Consider the following 15,688-nt stretch of genomic DNA (forward strand, 5'->3'; position numbering starts at 1 on the left):
CAGTTTGCCTTTGTTTGGTCAAACCTTCATCTGCCACACCGGTTTCCAGTTACTTTGGTGTCATCATAGACATAACTTTTATTTGTGTCCACTTCTCACCAAACTACTGTAACCTTACAATATGGCTTCTGATAAATCACAGCCTGGGTAGAACTATAATATATACAACTGCTACATGTTTAAATGTTCTAAGAAATCGCAGATATAAAAAAAAAAAAAATCATAACACTGATACAGTCCAAAGCTAAAACGTCAATTCATCTGCTCATTAACCTTTTATAATGGTCACTAAACCAATTATTTATTATGCTTTCAATCACATTCTATAGGTAATGAATTGATTGACAATGAATGTAAGTAAACCAGAAATTCACCTGCTCAATCAACATTGACTATTTGTATTCCTTATTCTGCTAGCATTAGTAAAAAGATAGAAAAGTTTATCATAGTCACTTGTTTTAAACTTTTCTTTTTTTTCCTTTTCTTCATAGTTCCTGGATTCCAGGCCTAGGCCAAAATGCTATTATACATTCCAGAAGTGTTCAGGAGGGGAGGAGAGGTTTTCTCAGCTAAGCACACCCTCCAGCGTGTATGCCTGAGCTAAGAGCAGATGGATTCCAGGAAGTAAATGCTACATGAATCATCTACCCTTACTCAAGATAGCCATGGCCAGAAATGCTAGGGGGGTGTTTTTCAAAGTGATCTCTCAGAAAAATAAAGCATGGAGACATTGCATGGATGGGCGGGTTTTGCTTTGAATATTAAAATGTAATTATTTGGTTTGTGGTGCTCAGATGCAGTGTAGTTCTGCTTTAAGTATAGCCCCAGCCAAAAAGTGTGTTTTTTTTGGCAAGACTGGAAAAGAATCAGTGCCCCAACCTCCGATTTTACCTCTATATCTATCTCCATTTATTTTTTGTGCTGAAAACTATAAAATGACAATTTAAACAAAAAAAAAAAAAAAAAGTTTTTTTACTTTCTACTATAAAACATATCCAATAAAAAAAAAAAAAGAAGAAAAACCCATCTAATTTCTTTATCAATTTAGGCCAATATGTATTCTGCGACATATTTTTGGTTAAAAAAAATCTCAATAAGTGTATTTTGAGCGGTTTGCGCAAAAGTTATAGCATCTACAAACTATGGGATATATTTATGGAATTTAATTTTTTTCCCTAGAAATGGCGGCAATCAGTGACTTATAGTGGGACTGCGATAATGTGAGAGAAAAATTTGACACTAACTCACGCTTGTTTGGGAACCAGTGACACTAATACAGTGATCGGTACTAAAAATATGCACTATCACTGTACAAATGACACTGGATGGAAAGGGGTTAACTGTGTGCCAAGCCTGTGTTTTTGTTTAGTGTGGGAGGTGCTTTTATTAGGGGAAGAAATGGATCCTTGTCTGCTTTGCAGATCAGCTCCCACTGTGCGCGTGCATGCCCCCTACCCAGAAGTGTTGGATAATGTAGCAGGTATGTGATCTGGTGCAGCAGTACCACCTTGCCTCCGTATATGTAAGTTATACAGTCGGCAAGTGGTTAATTGATGAGAAAATGCAAGAACCTCTATAGGATTTTTATCTTGCTGGGAAGGATCACCTTTACCTGCTTTCTCAGTGATGGATAACTGAGAAAGGAAGTGAGTATATCCCCTTTGGAGACCTATACATCATCAAAATATTATCTATAATTTCTTTCAGGTTAAGGACAAAGAGAACAAATAACGATAATAGAAAATGATACCAGATCACGGTGGAGTTTTATCAGCCATTGCAATATGTATGCAGTACCCTGGTATGGTTGTATGTAATAATTGAAGGGAAAGCACTGTGTATTTTCTTTGAGTGTGATTTTCATTTTTTTTTGCAGTCTTTACCTAAAATAAATTTTTGGCATGTCTTACATTTCTTCCAGCTTGTTCCACCAGAACGCTGTTTGTTAAAGTGTACATATACACAAAACGTTTTAGTTTTGGAGTATGAAAGTATTAGAACACCCATCAAGTTTTTCTCCCATTGGAGCCTCTGTTGGAGACACAAAATCTCTTCAACGGCAACACAATCAGAAGTAATAATATATATATATATATATATATATATATATATATATATTTTTTTTTTTTTTTTTTTTCAAGTTAAGTGAAAGGTTGCCCACAGAACAAGAAGTGATGACAAAAATCTCTCTAATAGAGCCCTGAATAGCAGTAAAACATGATAGTGGTACTTGTCTACATTATATCCAAATCTAAAAAAACAAAAGAGAGTTTTTTGGAATAGATACACTTTAAACAGAAAAGTGTACATTAACTGATGAAAAAAAGCTGGCCACATACTAAAAGATTTTTTCAGGAAAAACAGTTACCTCCATCCACACAATAAAGTGCACTAAGGATGGAAATATCTTCCTGTTGGGCTATTGAAATAAAAAAGAAAAAAAAAAAACTTTAGTCCTGTTGTGTATTAATTTACAAAAAAAAAAAGAGAAGATGTTAGTACAACTACTCAAAGTCTCATTTGAATCAATTAAATTGCGTTACTTGTGCTATCAACCCAACATGTTTCAAACACTAGAAACTAGAAGGGGAAGGGTATTTACCAACTTACAGGATAGAAGAGCACAGAGAAGGCCTCAACAGTGTGGTAATACTCATTAATTGCCAATGATGAGGCTGGAGGTGATAAGGACAGTGGTGTCACAAATTTAGGTAAATTTAGGTAAACCGTGTGTCATGAAAGTCACATGACCTGAACTTCATTCCAAATCCATTGGTATTACCAGGAAGTTGGCCACCACTTTGCAGGTATAACAGCCTCCACTCTTCTGGGAAGGCTTCTTACAAGGTTTTGGAGTATGTCTACAGGAATTTGTGCTCATTCAGTCCGAAGAGCATCTGTGAGGGCTGGTACTAATTGTGGACTAGAAAACCTGGAACACAACCATTCTAATTCATGTTACATAGGTGTTCTATAGCATTGGAATCAGGAATGCAGGACTCCACACCAAAGTTTCATAGTTAGTAAGGTTGAATAAAGACACCAGTCCATCCAGTTCAACCTGAGTGTCTACAATTGTCCCTATCCCTATACATTACACACTCACATTGGTCCCTACCCTCAAGGAGCCCACAATCCAAGATCCCCATTCATATACTAGGGCCAATTTTGGACAGAAGCCAATTAACCTACCTGCATGTCTTTGGTTTGTGGGAGGAAACCGGAGTACCCGGAGGAAACCCACGCAGGCACAGGGAGAACATGCAAACTCCAGGCAGGTAGTGTCATGGTTGGGACTTGAACCAACGACCCTACTTACTGCTAGGCAAGAGTGCTAACCACTACACCACTGTGCCGCCAAGTCATCCCTCAATGCATAGAATTTATTGAGGTAAAAAACCTTGAGGGTTTACAACCCCTTTAATTTATGGATTTATGGTTGGGCTTTAAAAGTTTTGTTGTGGATCTTACAGGCCTCAGAAACTCTAGACCCCTGGTGCCCAACCTGCAATCCCAGGGTCACATGCCGCCCTTTACCTTTTTCTTAGCTTGGTCCTTAGGCCAGTAAAAGAAAAAATAATTATTAGCCCTTGTACACACGGTCGGACATTCCGACGGAATGTGTCCTATCGGACCGTTTTGTCGGATAATCCGACTGTGTGTGGTATGCATCGGACTGTTTCCGTCGGAATATCCGTCAGACCCAATTTTCCAACTTGTTGGAAATATTTTCCGACAAACTGGTCCGATCGGACATACTCCGATCATGTGTAGAGAATTTTGATCGGACAAAGTGCCACGCATGCTCAGATCAAATTCCTACACCAAAGCTATTGGCTACTGGCGTGAACGTAGTCCCGTCGTAACGAAATAACGTCATCACGTTCTGAACGATCGGATTTTCCGACAACTTGGTCCGACCGTGTGTATGCAACAGCTTCGGACACAATCCGTCAGACAAAATCCATCGGACAAAATCCAACGGATTTGGTTGGCAGAATGTCCGACCGTGTGTACAAGGGCTTAGACTGAGTTCTAATAGGTAAATGGCTTTATTTCTTTCCTACTTTTTTTCTGTGCTGTCCATTTCTCCCTTTGTAAGTGTTTGTTTTTCCTCTGATCTTTTATAATGGACTTTACCAAGAGGAATATAATAATTTTTCAGGAGGGGCTTTAGGGAGCAAAATGTTCTAGCACTGATTTGTAAAGGGACAGTAATAGCAGTGATCTCCAGCAGCTTCGTATAAAGAGTTTATAGTCTCAGAACCCAGGGCCCACTACAATTTATCAGCAAACCAAAATGCTTGGCCAAGGCAAATTTGATTTTCAACAGGTAAGCAATGTTTCTGAGCTGGAAAAAGGAATCCATCAGGTAAGACTGAATTGTTGTAAATATTATGTACAACTTTTTGGCAATGTCAGGGGCCACACTTGAGATCCCCTATACCAAGAAAGTGGTCCACCACTGCTTTAGACTACTGCCATGTCCATAAACAGGAACCTTGTGCTTGACTGAATGTTACTATGTGTGTCTTTAGAGAAGGGAGATAGCTGCAGGATACTCTAGCAGAACAGTAAGAATCAAAGCAGAGTGGCTGGCTGATGTGGTTGGGGCCTCCTATAGACATGTAATCCTTCCAGGGAGCCCTGCCATGGCAATTAACAGTGTAAAGTAGAGCTATAGTCATTCCCCCCCCCCCCCCATTTTGTATAGCATAAGGGAGGGTTGTCAGATTTTTATTTTGTCACCTGTGTTCCATTGCGGAGATTTCCCTTCACTTACTGTTCCATAGCCAAATAGGAAGTGAGAGGAAATCCCTGTAAATGAAGAGAATTTCTTAATGGTGTCACCAGAACTAGTGTCCCCATTGGAAGATTTCCCCTCTATTACTTTTGTGGGGACAACCCAAATCTTTTTAACTTTTACTTTCAATGTTAATGGTACACAGGACAACTAGAGAGGATGAATCTCCAGGGGCACAGACAGCAATAAAAACCTTATAGGTGTTCTAATCTCTCTTCACTCTATCCCACACAGACACAAGTTTTGCCTTTAGTTATACTTTAAAAATGCCTACATTGGGTGAATATGCATGCTTGTTCCTGTAGGGATGGATTCTTTGGGCCTTTAGGGAAATAAAACAGGAGAAATTCATCCTGGTCAAATGACTCCCTTCCAGAGACAGCTCAGCCAGGAAAGATCTACAGACAAACATTCCTGGATTGGACTATAAATGGTCAGATCAGGCACAAATGCAGGTGTCTTCAGAACCATTAAGAGCACAGGAAAAAAAAAACACAAGTAAATATAATTGTCTGGGGGGGGGGGGGGGGGCAAACTGCATGACAACATATGGGATGTACATGTCTTAAAATAATGCTCCTTATATTTTAGGAGTTTTTATTTTCACAATTTTTAATTGAAAAAATAAGGTTAACATAGCTGAATAAAAAAAAAGACATGGCAGGAGCCTGAAGAAAAGCAGATGAATCAAAAGACAACAATCTAAATCAGTAATGGACAGTACATAAAGAAAACCGATCTGTGAAAAAATGCAGATGCTTAGTCTGGAGTTAGGAATGGAAATTCTTTATCCTCTTTTTTTGTGCGTGTTCCCTCGGGGCATGGGGATGGGGGAGGGAGAAGCTTTTTCTATCATATGTTCCTGCAGCTAAACAGAATGGCAGATGGTCAAATTAATACAAATTCAGCCAATTGGGCAAGCTCAAGCAGCCTTGATGTGAGCTATTCAACAATATCGCTCCTGTGCGTAGAAAGAACAGTGCAGTCCAAACAGGCAGGATTGTGTAAAGACAAGCCACACCTAGGTGCTTACAAGTACTCACAACATTCCATTAGCCCGAAAACTTTGCACATTCCATCAGTCCAAACTTTCTTCTAGCAAATCCTTAACTATGCAATCAACCTTGAAGCTTCTTGTGAAGCATCTTGATTGATAGAGAGACAGCAGCTGCACAACGAGCAAGTAATAACCACAGAAAATAAAGCCTTTCATACAAATATTGTAATTCACTTGCAAGCTGCCTGGCATGAACTCTAATTACTTGGCCTTTTTCTTGTAATGAAACTTTGAAGGTCTGTTTCCACACCAAGCTGTAAACCAATTAACCCGCTTCGTCCCAGACAGGGCGCTCTAGCTGTGACTGAAATAAGGCACTAAAAGAGACATTATTTTTCATCAAGTTAGTAACAAAGGGACATATAAATAAAACAGTTTAGTGTAAACTAGATGAATACTGGACAACATAAAAAAAATGGTATTTACGTTCTGGCTAGAAAAGAGTTTCACTTTAAGCAAACGCTCAAAAAATGAAGCAGATCATTTTCCTGGCATTTAGCATATCTAATCTGGTTTCATACTCATAGCTGTTTTTGATTCACAAATTGAAAATCAGATTCTAACTATTCTATTGAATAAAAGTATACATTCAAGAACTGCCCATAATAACAGAACAGATGAACGTATTATTAAAAATAGGTAGCAATATAATTTCTTATCTACAACAGTAAGCTGAAAATTTTCATTCTAGAGATTGTTAAATTGGTTTCCCATCACCTGTTTCCAAATAATATAATTTTGCAAATATGTTATATCCATCGTGAAATATATGTACAAGATAACTGTAGAACACATTACAAACCTACCATATAGGATGAAGCAGTTTGTAAACTGTATAATTTGTAGAGAGATTGATGAGCAAAGTGAGACAAAGACAAAACTTCCACTTGCTAACAGAGGTAGCAGCAGTGAATGTGTAGAGGTATGAAGTTTAGTGCCAGCATGGCAGTGTAAAGCTTTATTGATACAAACCACCACCAAACCATCCAAATCTAGTGTATGGAGTTGTCTGTAGACACCACTGGTCAAGGCTTACAGAGGGAAAACAAGTTAGAAAATATCTCCCACAGCATGCGCCACTCAAATAGATGTCCTGTGCAACCATTTATGTTAAGGCATGAGCAGGCACAAACAAATCCGAACGGTTATCAGACTGAGTTTGCATTAAAACAGGCCTCTACTTTAATTTGCAGTCTTTTTCCTTGTTACATACTCATACATGAGATGTAATATTTTTTCCAATATAATAAAGGCCTTTTTAATTAGGAACATTTTTTTTTCAGACATAGCTCTCTGAATTCAGATATTGGCACTAGCCAATTTGTAGGAAAATGATTTGAAAAAATATTTACTGACATTTTTGGTATACATCTCTCTAGTTCTAGATTGGCTGTATACAAGAGAACAATCTGCATGGCTATTCTCAAAAGCATAGCAAGTTTCTCAATTTTAAAATTTGTTAAGGAATTGATGTTATGTAAATATCTATTTCAAAGATTTATTGCAATACTTGTATTTTAGTGGAAGTCTTTTTAATTCCTTTTGCAATCTTAATGATCAATATATATAAAATTTTTAATATAATAGATCTTATTTAAAAAAAACAAAAAAAAAAAACAGAGATGCAAACGTACGGAGATGCAAACGTGATTATGACCAGCTGAAGTTATTCAAATTCATTCTCTCTTCTGCACGAAGAAAACAGAAGTTGGATTTTGCCCGTTTGCTATAGGCAACAGCTTCACTATTCTTTGCTCTAGGCCCCAGTTTAGTCAAAACCTGACAGAGTAATGGTTTGTATAAACTTTCCAGGTATGGACATTTAAGAGCATAGATATCAAACTAATTATTCACATTTTTATCTTTCTTGTGGGACAAAATGGGACACTACATTTTACTAAAATGTGCTGCAATCACCAAATCTTGTAGTGATAGCAGTTTTTCTAGAGTCCGTTAAAACAGACAACACCCTATATCTTTATTCTCTCTCCAGTTACCCCCACCCTTCCCCAACTTGCACTATCCCCCTCTGCCCCCATCACACAGTGATGTAATAACTCCCCATTACTAAAAACTGGCATTGTTTCCTTGCAGCTACCAATAAGATTCAAACTTGCAGGGAATATTTGAATATGATTGTATAAGTGGAAGGAACCCAGTTCTTAAAAAGTATATATTGATTCTTCCAGCCTTTACTTGCATATAATTCACAGGCATCCGTATTATAAACAGTTATGTTTTATACCCTAATATTGCTGGCCCTTTGTATAAACCTGTTCCTCATGTCTCAGCTTCACTTTTCATTTAAGATGGTCAACCATGTAGGACAAATCTTCTAACATTTCATTTTATTTTTCAGTAAATCATGTGAACGTGTTTTATTGCTGATTACTCCAGATTGTAAAGTATCATAAAATATGGGACAAGTAATGAGTTATAACAACTGGGTGAGTACTTTTATCGGTTATAATCCTGTGCAATTTTTTATTATTATTTAATTTCTTTTTACTACAGGACTTTTTGTGCCATGCCTGAAATTCAGCTAATAACTGGTGATTTTTAATATACACACTTTGTTTCTTTAACTTTTAGGGGAATAATGTAGTATACTGTCCCCTGGTGAGTTTACAGCATTCATTGTGATCATTATGCCTCGGACCAGCCCTCCTCTGCATCCTTTATTATATACAACAAGTATGCTGTCACTGTCTTTCAGCCCTAGTGCTGAATTGTAAATTGCCCAGACAAACAAGCAGAGCCAATGAGCCTGCAAAGGTCACACCTGGCGTGTGGCCAGCCTGCTCCCTGCTCTGTAGACTGCTCCCCCCAATCTCTAGGTTCATAGCACTCAATGTTTCCCCTTCTTTTGTCTGCCTTTCCTCTCCCAGCTGTTCCATTCAGAAGCCCAATCTGCCCTCCCCCCAGAAAGAAAAAGAAAAAAAAAAAAAGAAAAAAAAAAAAGAAAGGTACTTATTAAGTTTAGCTAACTCAAAGGGCTAGAGTTGCACAGCACGTGCCGATTCTTATCTGTGTATCTGCAGATCCTATTCTATGCTTCTTAAGCTTACAGAGGGAATGAGAGCGAGGCAACAGAAAGAGAGAAAGAAAGAAAAAAAAAGTAAATGGATTTCAACTCCCATTGGCGTCCCTGCAGCAATTCAAACAAAAGTGCAAAGCAACAAAGACATGTTCCAGTATGGCAGGTGCTGGTGTCAGATTCCGCCCCAAGCAAACAGAAGCAGGAGAAAAGGGGAAAAGAATGCGCCTTTCCGTTGAAGCTCAGACATGCAGGGGCAGGGGGAATTACTAATGGTGCAGAGTTATTGTCAGTGCCACTACACAGTCAGGTGTTCGTTCCCAATAACACTTGTTTCAGAGAAGCTTCTTGCAAAAATAGCTTTCTTTGGATGGAAAGGGATTTTTGTTTTTTTATCCCCCTCTTACTAAAAGCATAATAAATGTCGAATGGAGAAAAGCCACTGTGAAACAAGCCAGGGAAACCAGTGCAGTTTCCTAGTTGCAGAAGTCTTACCTTTCCCAATACCGTAAAGAGTTTTCTAATCTAAAAGAAGGAAAAGAACAAAGAAAAACACAAGATGGCGTTAAGCACAACACATTAGCTGCATCAGCCATTTTTAGCGGAATATTGAATTGGCAGAAGATGTTAACCACAGCATCTACACCTATTGGGGGCCATACTTTGGATGCTGCTAATCCCTATGTATGAGGTTTAGACACCCTTATATAACAGTAGCAGCACTAAAGGTGATACGCTGGATATTTTCTTTGACCAAAGTGGAGGATTCCCATAACAGGCATATACAAACTAAGCAATGACCCAAAGAAACAAACCAGAATACATTTTTCACGGATCCAACTATTGTAATCATGACAAATAAATGTCAATTTCTAACTAGTGGCAATGTTTAACAGCTCAAAAAATCTCTACATGTTATTAATGATCATACATACTGTAAAAGGATTATCTGCATAACAAAAAATATTCAGTTTAAGTAAACAGATTGCTGCTATTTAAAGTGCATCTAAAGCTAGTGAGGGACCACCCCCCCACAAAAAAAATTAATAAATCTGTAGTTTTTCCTTACCCATATGCCTAATGCTCGGCTTGCTAACACTGTGTTCACTGTGCTCAGTTACAAGAAATAGCTAGAACACTGCCCATGCACCTCAAATGTAGAGGTCAAAACAAAAAGTGCCAACATAAAAAAATATAAGAAGGCACATAGCACCCACCACCAAAATAAGGGGAAAGGTGGGGTTGTTGGGGGTGAACAAGGAGTGTGCTGGATGGTCACTATCGAAAACTGTCCAATCCATCCAGCACCCTTTAGCCCAATGCCTGGGTGCTCAGTTACAAGAAACGGCCAGCACATCACTTATGTACCCCATTTAGAGAAATCCATGAGTGGTGTGTTGACGATTTCTTGTAATCAAGCTGCATAACAGTGTCACTGTAAGCTGTGGACCTAAGCATTGGGTGTATGGGTAAGGTACTGGTGTCTAATTTTTTACAGTGAACATCCTTTGCATCACCTATTTACCAATGTCTCCCTTTTTTTGGTCGTGGATGCTATGTGCCTTCTTATTTTTTGCATTTTGACCTTTATAAATTTGTGGTACATGGGTGGTGTGTGGGCTAGTCCTTGTAACTATATATGACACAATGTCACCATAAGCTGAGCACCTCACTTTATCTGCTGTCTGTCTCCACAATTTCTCCTGGTGATCACCGTCACCCAGAATAAAAGTAAAAGAAAATCCAAAATTTGAGTTGTCACGGGGACAGGAATAGAGGGTAACACTTTTTCAGGTGATAACTGTCTAAGCCCCTGTACACACGGTCGGAGATTTCGACAACCAAATCTGTCGGATTTTGTCCGTCGGATCTTGTCCGAAACTGTTGCATACACACGGTCGGACTAAGTTGTCGAAAAATCCGATCATTCAGAACGTGATGACGTAATTTCGTTACGATGGGACTACGTTCAGGCTAGTAGCCAATAGCTTTGATGTAGGAATTTGATCTGAGCATGCGTGGCACTTGGTCCGATCAAAATTCTCTACACATGATCGGAGTATGTCCGATCGAACCAGTTGGTCGGGAAATATTTGCAACATGTGTAAAAATTGGGTCCGACGGAATCAGTCCGATGCATACCACACGCAGTCGGATTATCCGACGACACGGTCCGATAGGACACATTCCGACGGATTCTCCAACTGTGTGTACAAGGGCTAAGAGGAGATGTCTCTCACTTTATAGAGATTTCCTCACTCTCTGTTGAGACAGAAACCGAAGGGAATCTCTATAAGATCACCAAGATGGCAAAAAAAATAGGACAATGGATTTAACCACTCTCAGTTCCAATTCAATCTAAGAAGAAAAAAAAGTAGATACAAAAAATATAAATAAATGAAACTCCTATTAAAATAAAAGCACTACTGGTAGGTAGACTTTACTTGTAGAAAAAACTCTTTTGCAGAAAACACATCTTACCTACCTGCCGATGTGTCTTTAGATGTACAATAAAGCTGAACTTCAGGTTTTGTTACACTTTACTTTGCTAAGTTGGCCCAAATGAACTGTGTCCCACACTAACATGTGAGGCTGCTGGATGTGTATATAATGTATGTAGCTGAGGTTATATACAGCATACATCAATGTATTCTCCAAAGTATAAAGCTTCCTCTGATTGGCAGAGAGGTGGGCTGATGATGTCCCAACCTCTGACTCATTTCTAGAATACATCGCTTTCTATAAATGGCTGAGCACCTCAGAATTTATTGTGTTCCCGGTATGAGACAGGAAGTCACGGCTTGCACCCAGAACACAGTGCAGTCCAGTATGGAGCCACAGCTACATACAGTATATACAGCACATCCAGTGGCCTCACGTCTTAGTGAGTGACATAGCTTGTTTGAGCCAGCTTGGCCCAAACTATGTAAAGTGTAACAAAACCTGGAGTTCAGCTTTAAGCCACATGTGAGAAGCTCAGTGTAGAATCCCAACATCTGTCAGGTGCTTAATGAATTATCTCCTGTGTATGAGTTATTTAATTCTGGCTGGCCAATCAAGAAGGCCAAAGATAATGAACCAGAAATTAGACTGCAGACTTTTGCAGGTAAGCCTACCAACAAGTGCAAATAGTCTGTACGGGGGGGGAGGGGGGGCTCCACTGCTGCTCGTTTCACTTCCCGTCTGTTTTCGGGGGAGAGGAGGCATGCATGGAGGCACCCTGGGCTGTGGGAAATAGGCACTCTGCATACCACCTGTAGAGCCTCGGAAGACGGACCATTTACATAAAAAAAAAAAAAAGAGATGACTGAAGGGGTTCGGGTGAGTCAGTGTTCCATATGAGAGGTATGGGTCCAGGTTCCTCGGCTGGTCGGGCTACTCCTCCTATTGATGGTGCAATTGGCTTGATTACACGGAGTTCCCGACTATGGGGAGGGAGGTGAGACCAGTGCTGCACGGTTTTGGAGACTCTATTCCCTAGGGCGGGGATCCAAAGCTGCGCACCCTATCACTCTGTACCACATGGCAGGTTTTTCATCTGGTACAGTATTTGTTCTATATGTTTGGGTGGGTGGGTCTGGCAAGGCTCTCCTTGAGCCTGTTCCCACCTCTCCCCACGCATAGGTTAAGGCACAGTCTCTCGAGGTGTGCTATTGCAAATTTATTTTGCCTCATTTGAGTGGATGGTGTCGTACTGTCCACATTTTGTTTTTTTAATACCAAGTGGTTTTCCCTTTACACTTCTTTCTTGCCTTTTCATTTTCTGTCCCCCTTCTAGACCCCTCCCCTCCCCCTCTTTCCCCCCCCCCCCCCGATTCCCGGTAGTGATAACGTCTATTAAAATCATTTTGCAGAACGCGAAGGGGCTGAACACACCTGAAAAACGCTGTATGCTCTTAAATGATCTAAAAAAAATCTACATTTTTATTCAAGAGACATATTTTAATTCAAGTAGAATCCCATCCATCAAAAACAGATTTTATCCTATATCTTACCATGTGACTAACGCCATAGCAAAATCTAAAGGAGTATCAATTCTCCTATCAAGTAAACTCCCCTGGACCTGCCGTGACACCTTGGTGGATCCAGAGGGTCGTTTTGGTATTTCTCAAAGGTTCGGTAAGTGACGTACAAGTGACACTGCCGAATATCTATGCTCAAAATGACCATCAGGATATCTTTATGCACAGTGCTCTGGATGGACTCTTGGAGTTCTCTGCGGGCCAACTGGTCCTGGGTCCTGGGGGGGGGGGATTTCAACATCCCACTGAGTCCCTCGGTGGACACCTCAACGGGCTTGTTGTCTGTCCCCTCTGGCGTTCTCCAGCGGATATCGCAACACATTCATAGAGCCCAACTAGTGGATGTCTAGAGACTACAACATTTGGGAGAAAGACTACACATTTTACTCTCCTCCACACAAGGTCTTAACGAGAATAGATTTTTTTCTAGTCCCACACAGTCAACTTCATGCGGTAGAGGACTCTTCAATTGGCAATTGAAGGGTGTACTCTACAGTACACCCTTTCGATGGGTGCCATCCACCAGAACACAGTTCTGGAAACTTAACAAAAGTCTTCTACAGACCCCAGAGGTGCTGGAAGAGGTGACTAGGGAGCTGAAGTCCTACTTCCACATGAATGACAGTCCGGAATGTAACCCGGGAATTTTATGGGAGGCTCACAAAGCGGTAATAAGTGGCGTACTTGTTAAGCATGGCTCATGAATTAAAAAAGAGCGCAAACGTCTGTTGAACTCACTCCTAGACAAAATTAAAGTAGTGGAATCTCAGCACAAGCGAACGATTTCTTCCGCATTAGAACTTGAACTTTTCACACTTTGCAAACAAATTGTAGACCTGTTACAATACAAAGTCAAAGCAGCACTTCAATTTTGTCATAAAATAGGATATGAGTCGGGTGATAAATGCGGGAAGACATTAGCTAGATCAATTAGACCATAAACTTATATCTTACATACCCCATGTAATATCCCCAAAGGGATGCAACGTGGCTCTACCTAAAGAGATAGTGCAGGAATTTAGTGACTTTTATTCATCCCTATATAAGCTATCAGACGAGACAGCTCCAAGGCACTTGGAATTCCTCAGTTCCCTACGGAGACTAGGGAAGCATTAGAGACCCCCATCACTTTAGCAGAAATACAATGGGCAGTGGGTGACATGAAACTGGGAAAGGCCACCGGCCCAGGTGGCTTCATCCTACAATATTATCAGATGCTTCTTACGATATTGGGCCCAAAATATGGTGAAACGGTTTACCACACTTATCTCAGACACAGAATTCCTGAGGGAGACTTTGAAAGCCCATATTTCTGTTATACCGAAGGAAGGCAAGGACCCATCACACTGGGGGAAATTACAGACCTATTTCGCTTTTGAACATAGATCTCAAGCCCTTTACCAAAATCTTGGCCACATGACAAGCACAACATCTGCAAGACAGAGTACACTTAGACCAAGTGGGATTCATTCCCACAAGAGAAGCTAGGGACAACACGACCAAAGCACTTAATTTGTTTCACATAACCTCCACAACCCATACGCTCTGTATTTTCCTTAGCACAGATACTGAGAAGGCGTTTGATCGAGTTGATTGGAATATTATGATATCGGTACTTAGACACATATACCTTGGAAACAACATGATACAATGGATCACCAAAGTCTACTCATCACCGACAGCCCAAGTCAAAGCCAATGGCGTTCTAACGGACCCTTTCCCTATAAAGAAAAAATCGAGACAAGGGTGCCCGTTATCTCCCCCTCTCTTCCCCTGTCTCTTGAAACATTCCTGTGTAGAATTTAATTGAACCCGGATATTAAGGGAATAACCGCTGGCAGCAAACAATACAAATTTCAGCATACCTTTTAACAAACTCGGAACATAAAACCTTCTATACTGTGTTTGCCCATCCTTCTGAGTGGAGTCTCACCTACCGAGGAACACTCCCCCCCGGATCTGGAATTGTCTATGATTGTATAGTATCAATGTCATTTCTGGGGTTTGCCCTCCTTGAGCTTTAATAAAATGTATATTTGGAAAAAAAAAATCTTCTGAACATATTTGTACTGTTATCTCTTAGCCCTTGTACACACGGTCGGACATTCCGCCGGAAAATGTCCAATCGGACTGTGTTGTCGGATAATCCGACTGTGTGTGGGCTCCATCGTAGTGCCACGCATACGCAGATCAAATTCCTAGACCAAAAATATTGGCTACTAGCCTGAATGTAGTCCCGTCGTAACCAACATTACGTCATCACGTTACGAACGATCGGATTTTCCGACAACTTTGTCCGACCGTGTGTATGCAACACAAGTTTCGGACAAAATCCGACGGATTTTTTTGTCGGAATGTCCAACCGTGTGTACAAGGGCTTAGATCATGATGCCTGCAGGGCCAGCAGCACTGGACCAGTGGAGTTTCTCCTCTTTTTTCTTAGTAACCACTGACACCAATGATTATGTTAGCTGTATGTTAAAGGGGGGCATTCCTTTCACTGCCTATCAATATAAGGAGCATTCTCCCCGCTGTCCCTCAATGTATGAGGGCACTACACTGACCACCAATGTGACGTGGCAAACGCACCACGATTTGTATACAAAATTATTTTTAGCATGGGTACCCCAAGATCTGAACATTATTTCAAGGGTTCCTCAATAGCAAAAAGGTTGAGAAAGGTGGCTCTATAGCAGACATTTCTATAGTGAATGTCCGAGAAGGGCAGTGACATTCAGGAATACAATGATCAGTATTTAGAGACACAT

At 40.2% G+C, this 15,688-nt stretch overlaps 1 protein-coding gene across 4 annotated transcripts in view; it reads right to left on the reverse strand.

Moving 5' to 3' along the window:
• Positions 1 to 15,688, reverse strand: part of RALGAPA2 (Ral GTPase activating protein catalytic subunit alpha 2) — a 529,040-nt gene that overhangs the window by 12,562 nt on the left and 500,790 nt on the right. Inside the window, exon 40 of one of the 4 annotated variants that reach the window (XM_077486020.1) lies at positions 9,394 to 9,423. The exons of the other annotated variants lie outside the window; for them this stretch is intronic. Within the exon in view, the coding sequence (XP_077342146.1) occupies positions 9,419 to 9,423 (5 nt within the window). The 3' untranslated portion in view covers positions 9,394 to 9,418. The remainder of the gene's footprint in view (positions 1 to 9,393; positions 9,424 to 15,688) is intronic. 4 annotated transcript variants of the gene reach the window in all.

Source organism: Lithobates pipiens, unplaced genomic scaffold (genome assembly GCF_037356315.1).
Source record: "Lithobates pipiens isolate NorthernLeopardFrog02 unplaced genomic scaffold, aLitPip1_a1.2 Scaffold_18, whole genome shotgun sequence".
Classification (NCBI taxonomy): Eukaryota; Metazoa; Chordata; class Amphibia; order Anura; family Ranidae; genus Lithobates; species Lithobates pipiens.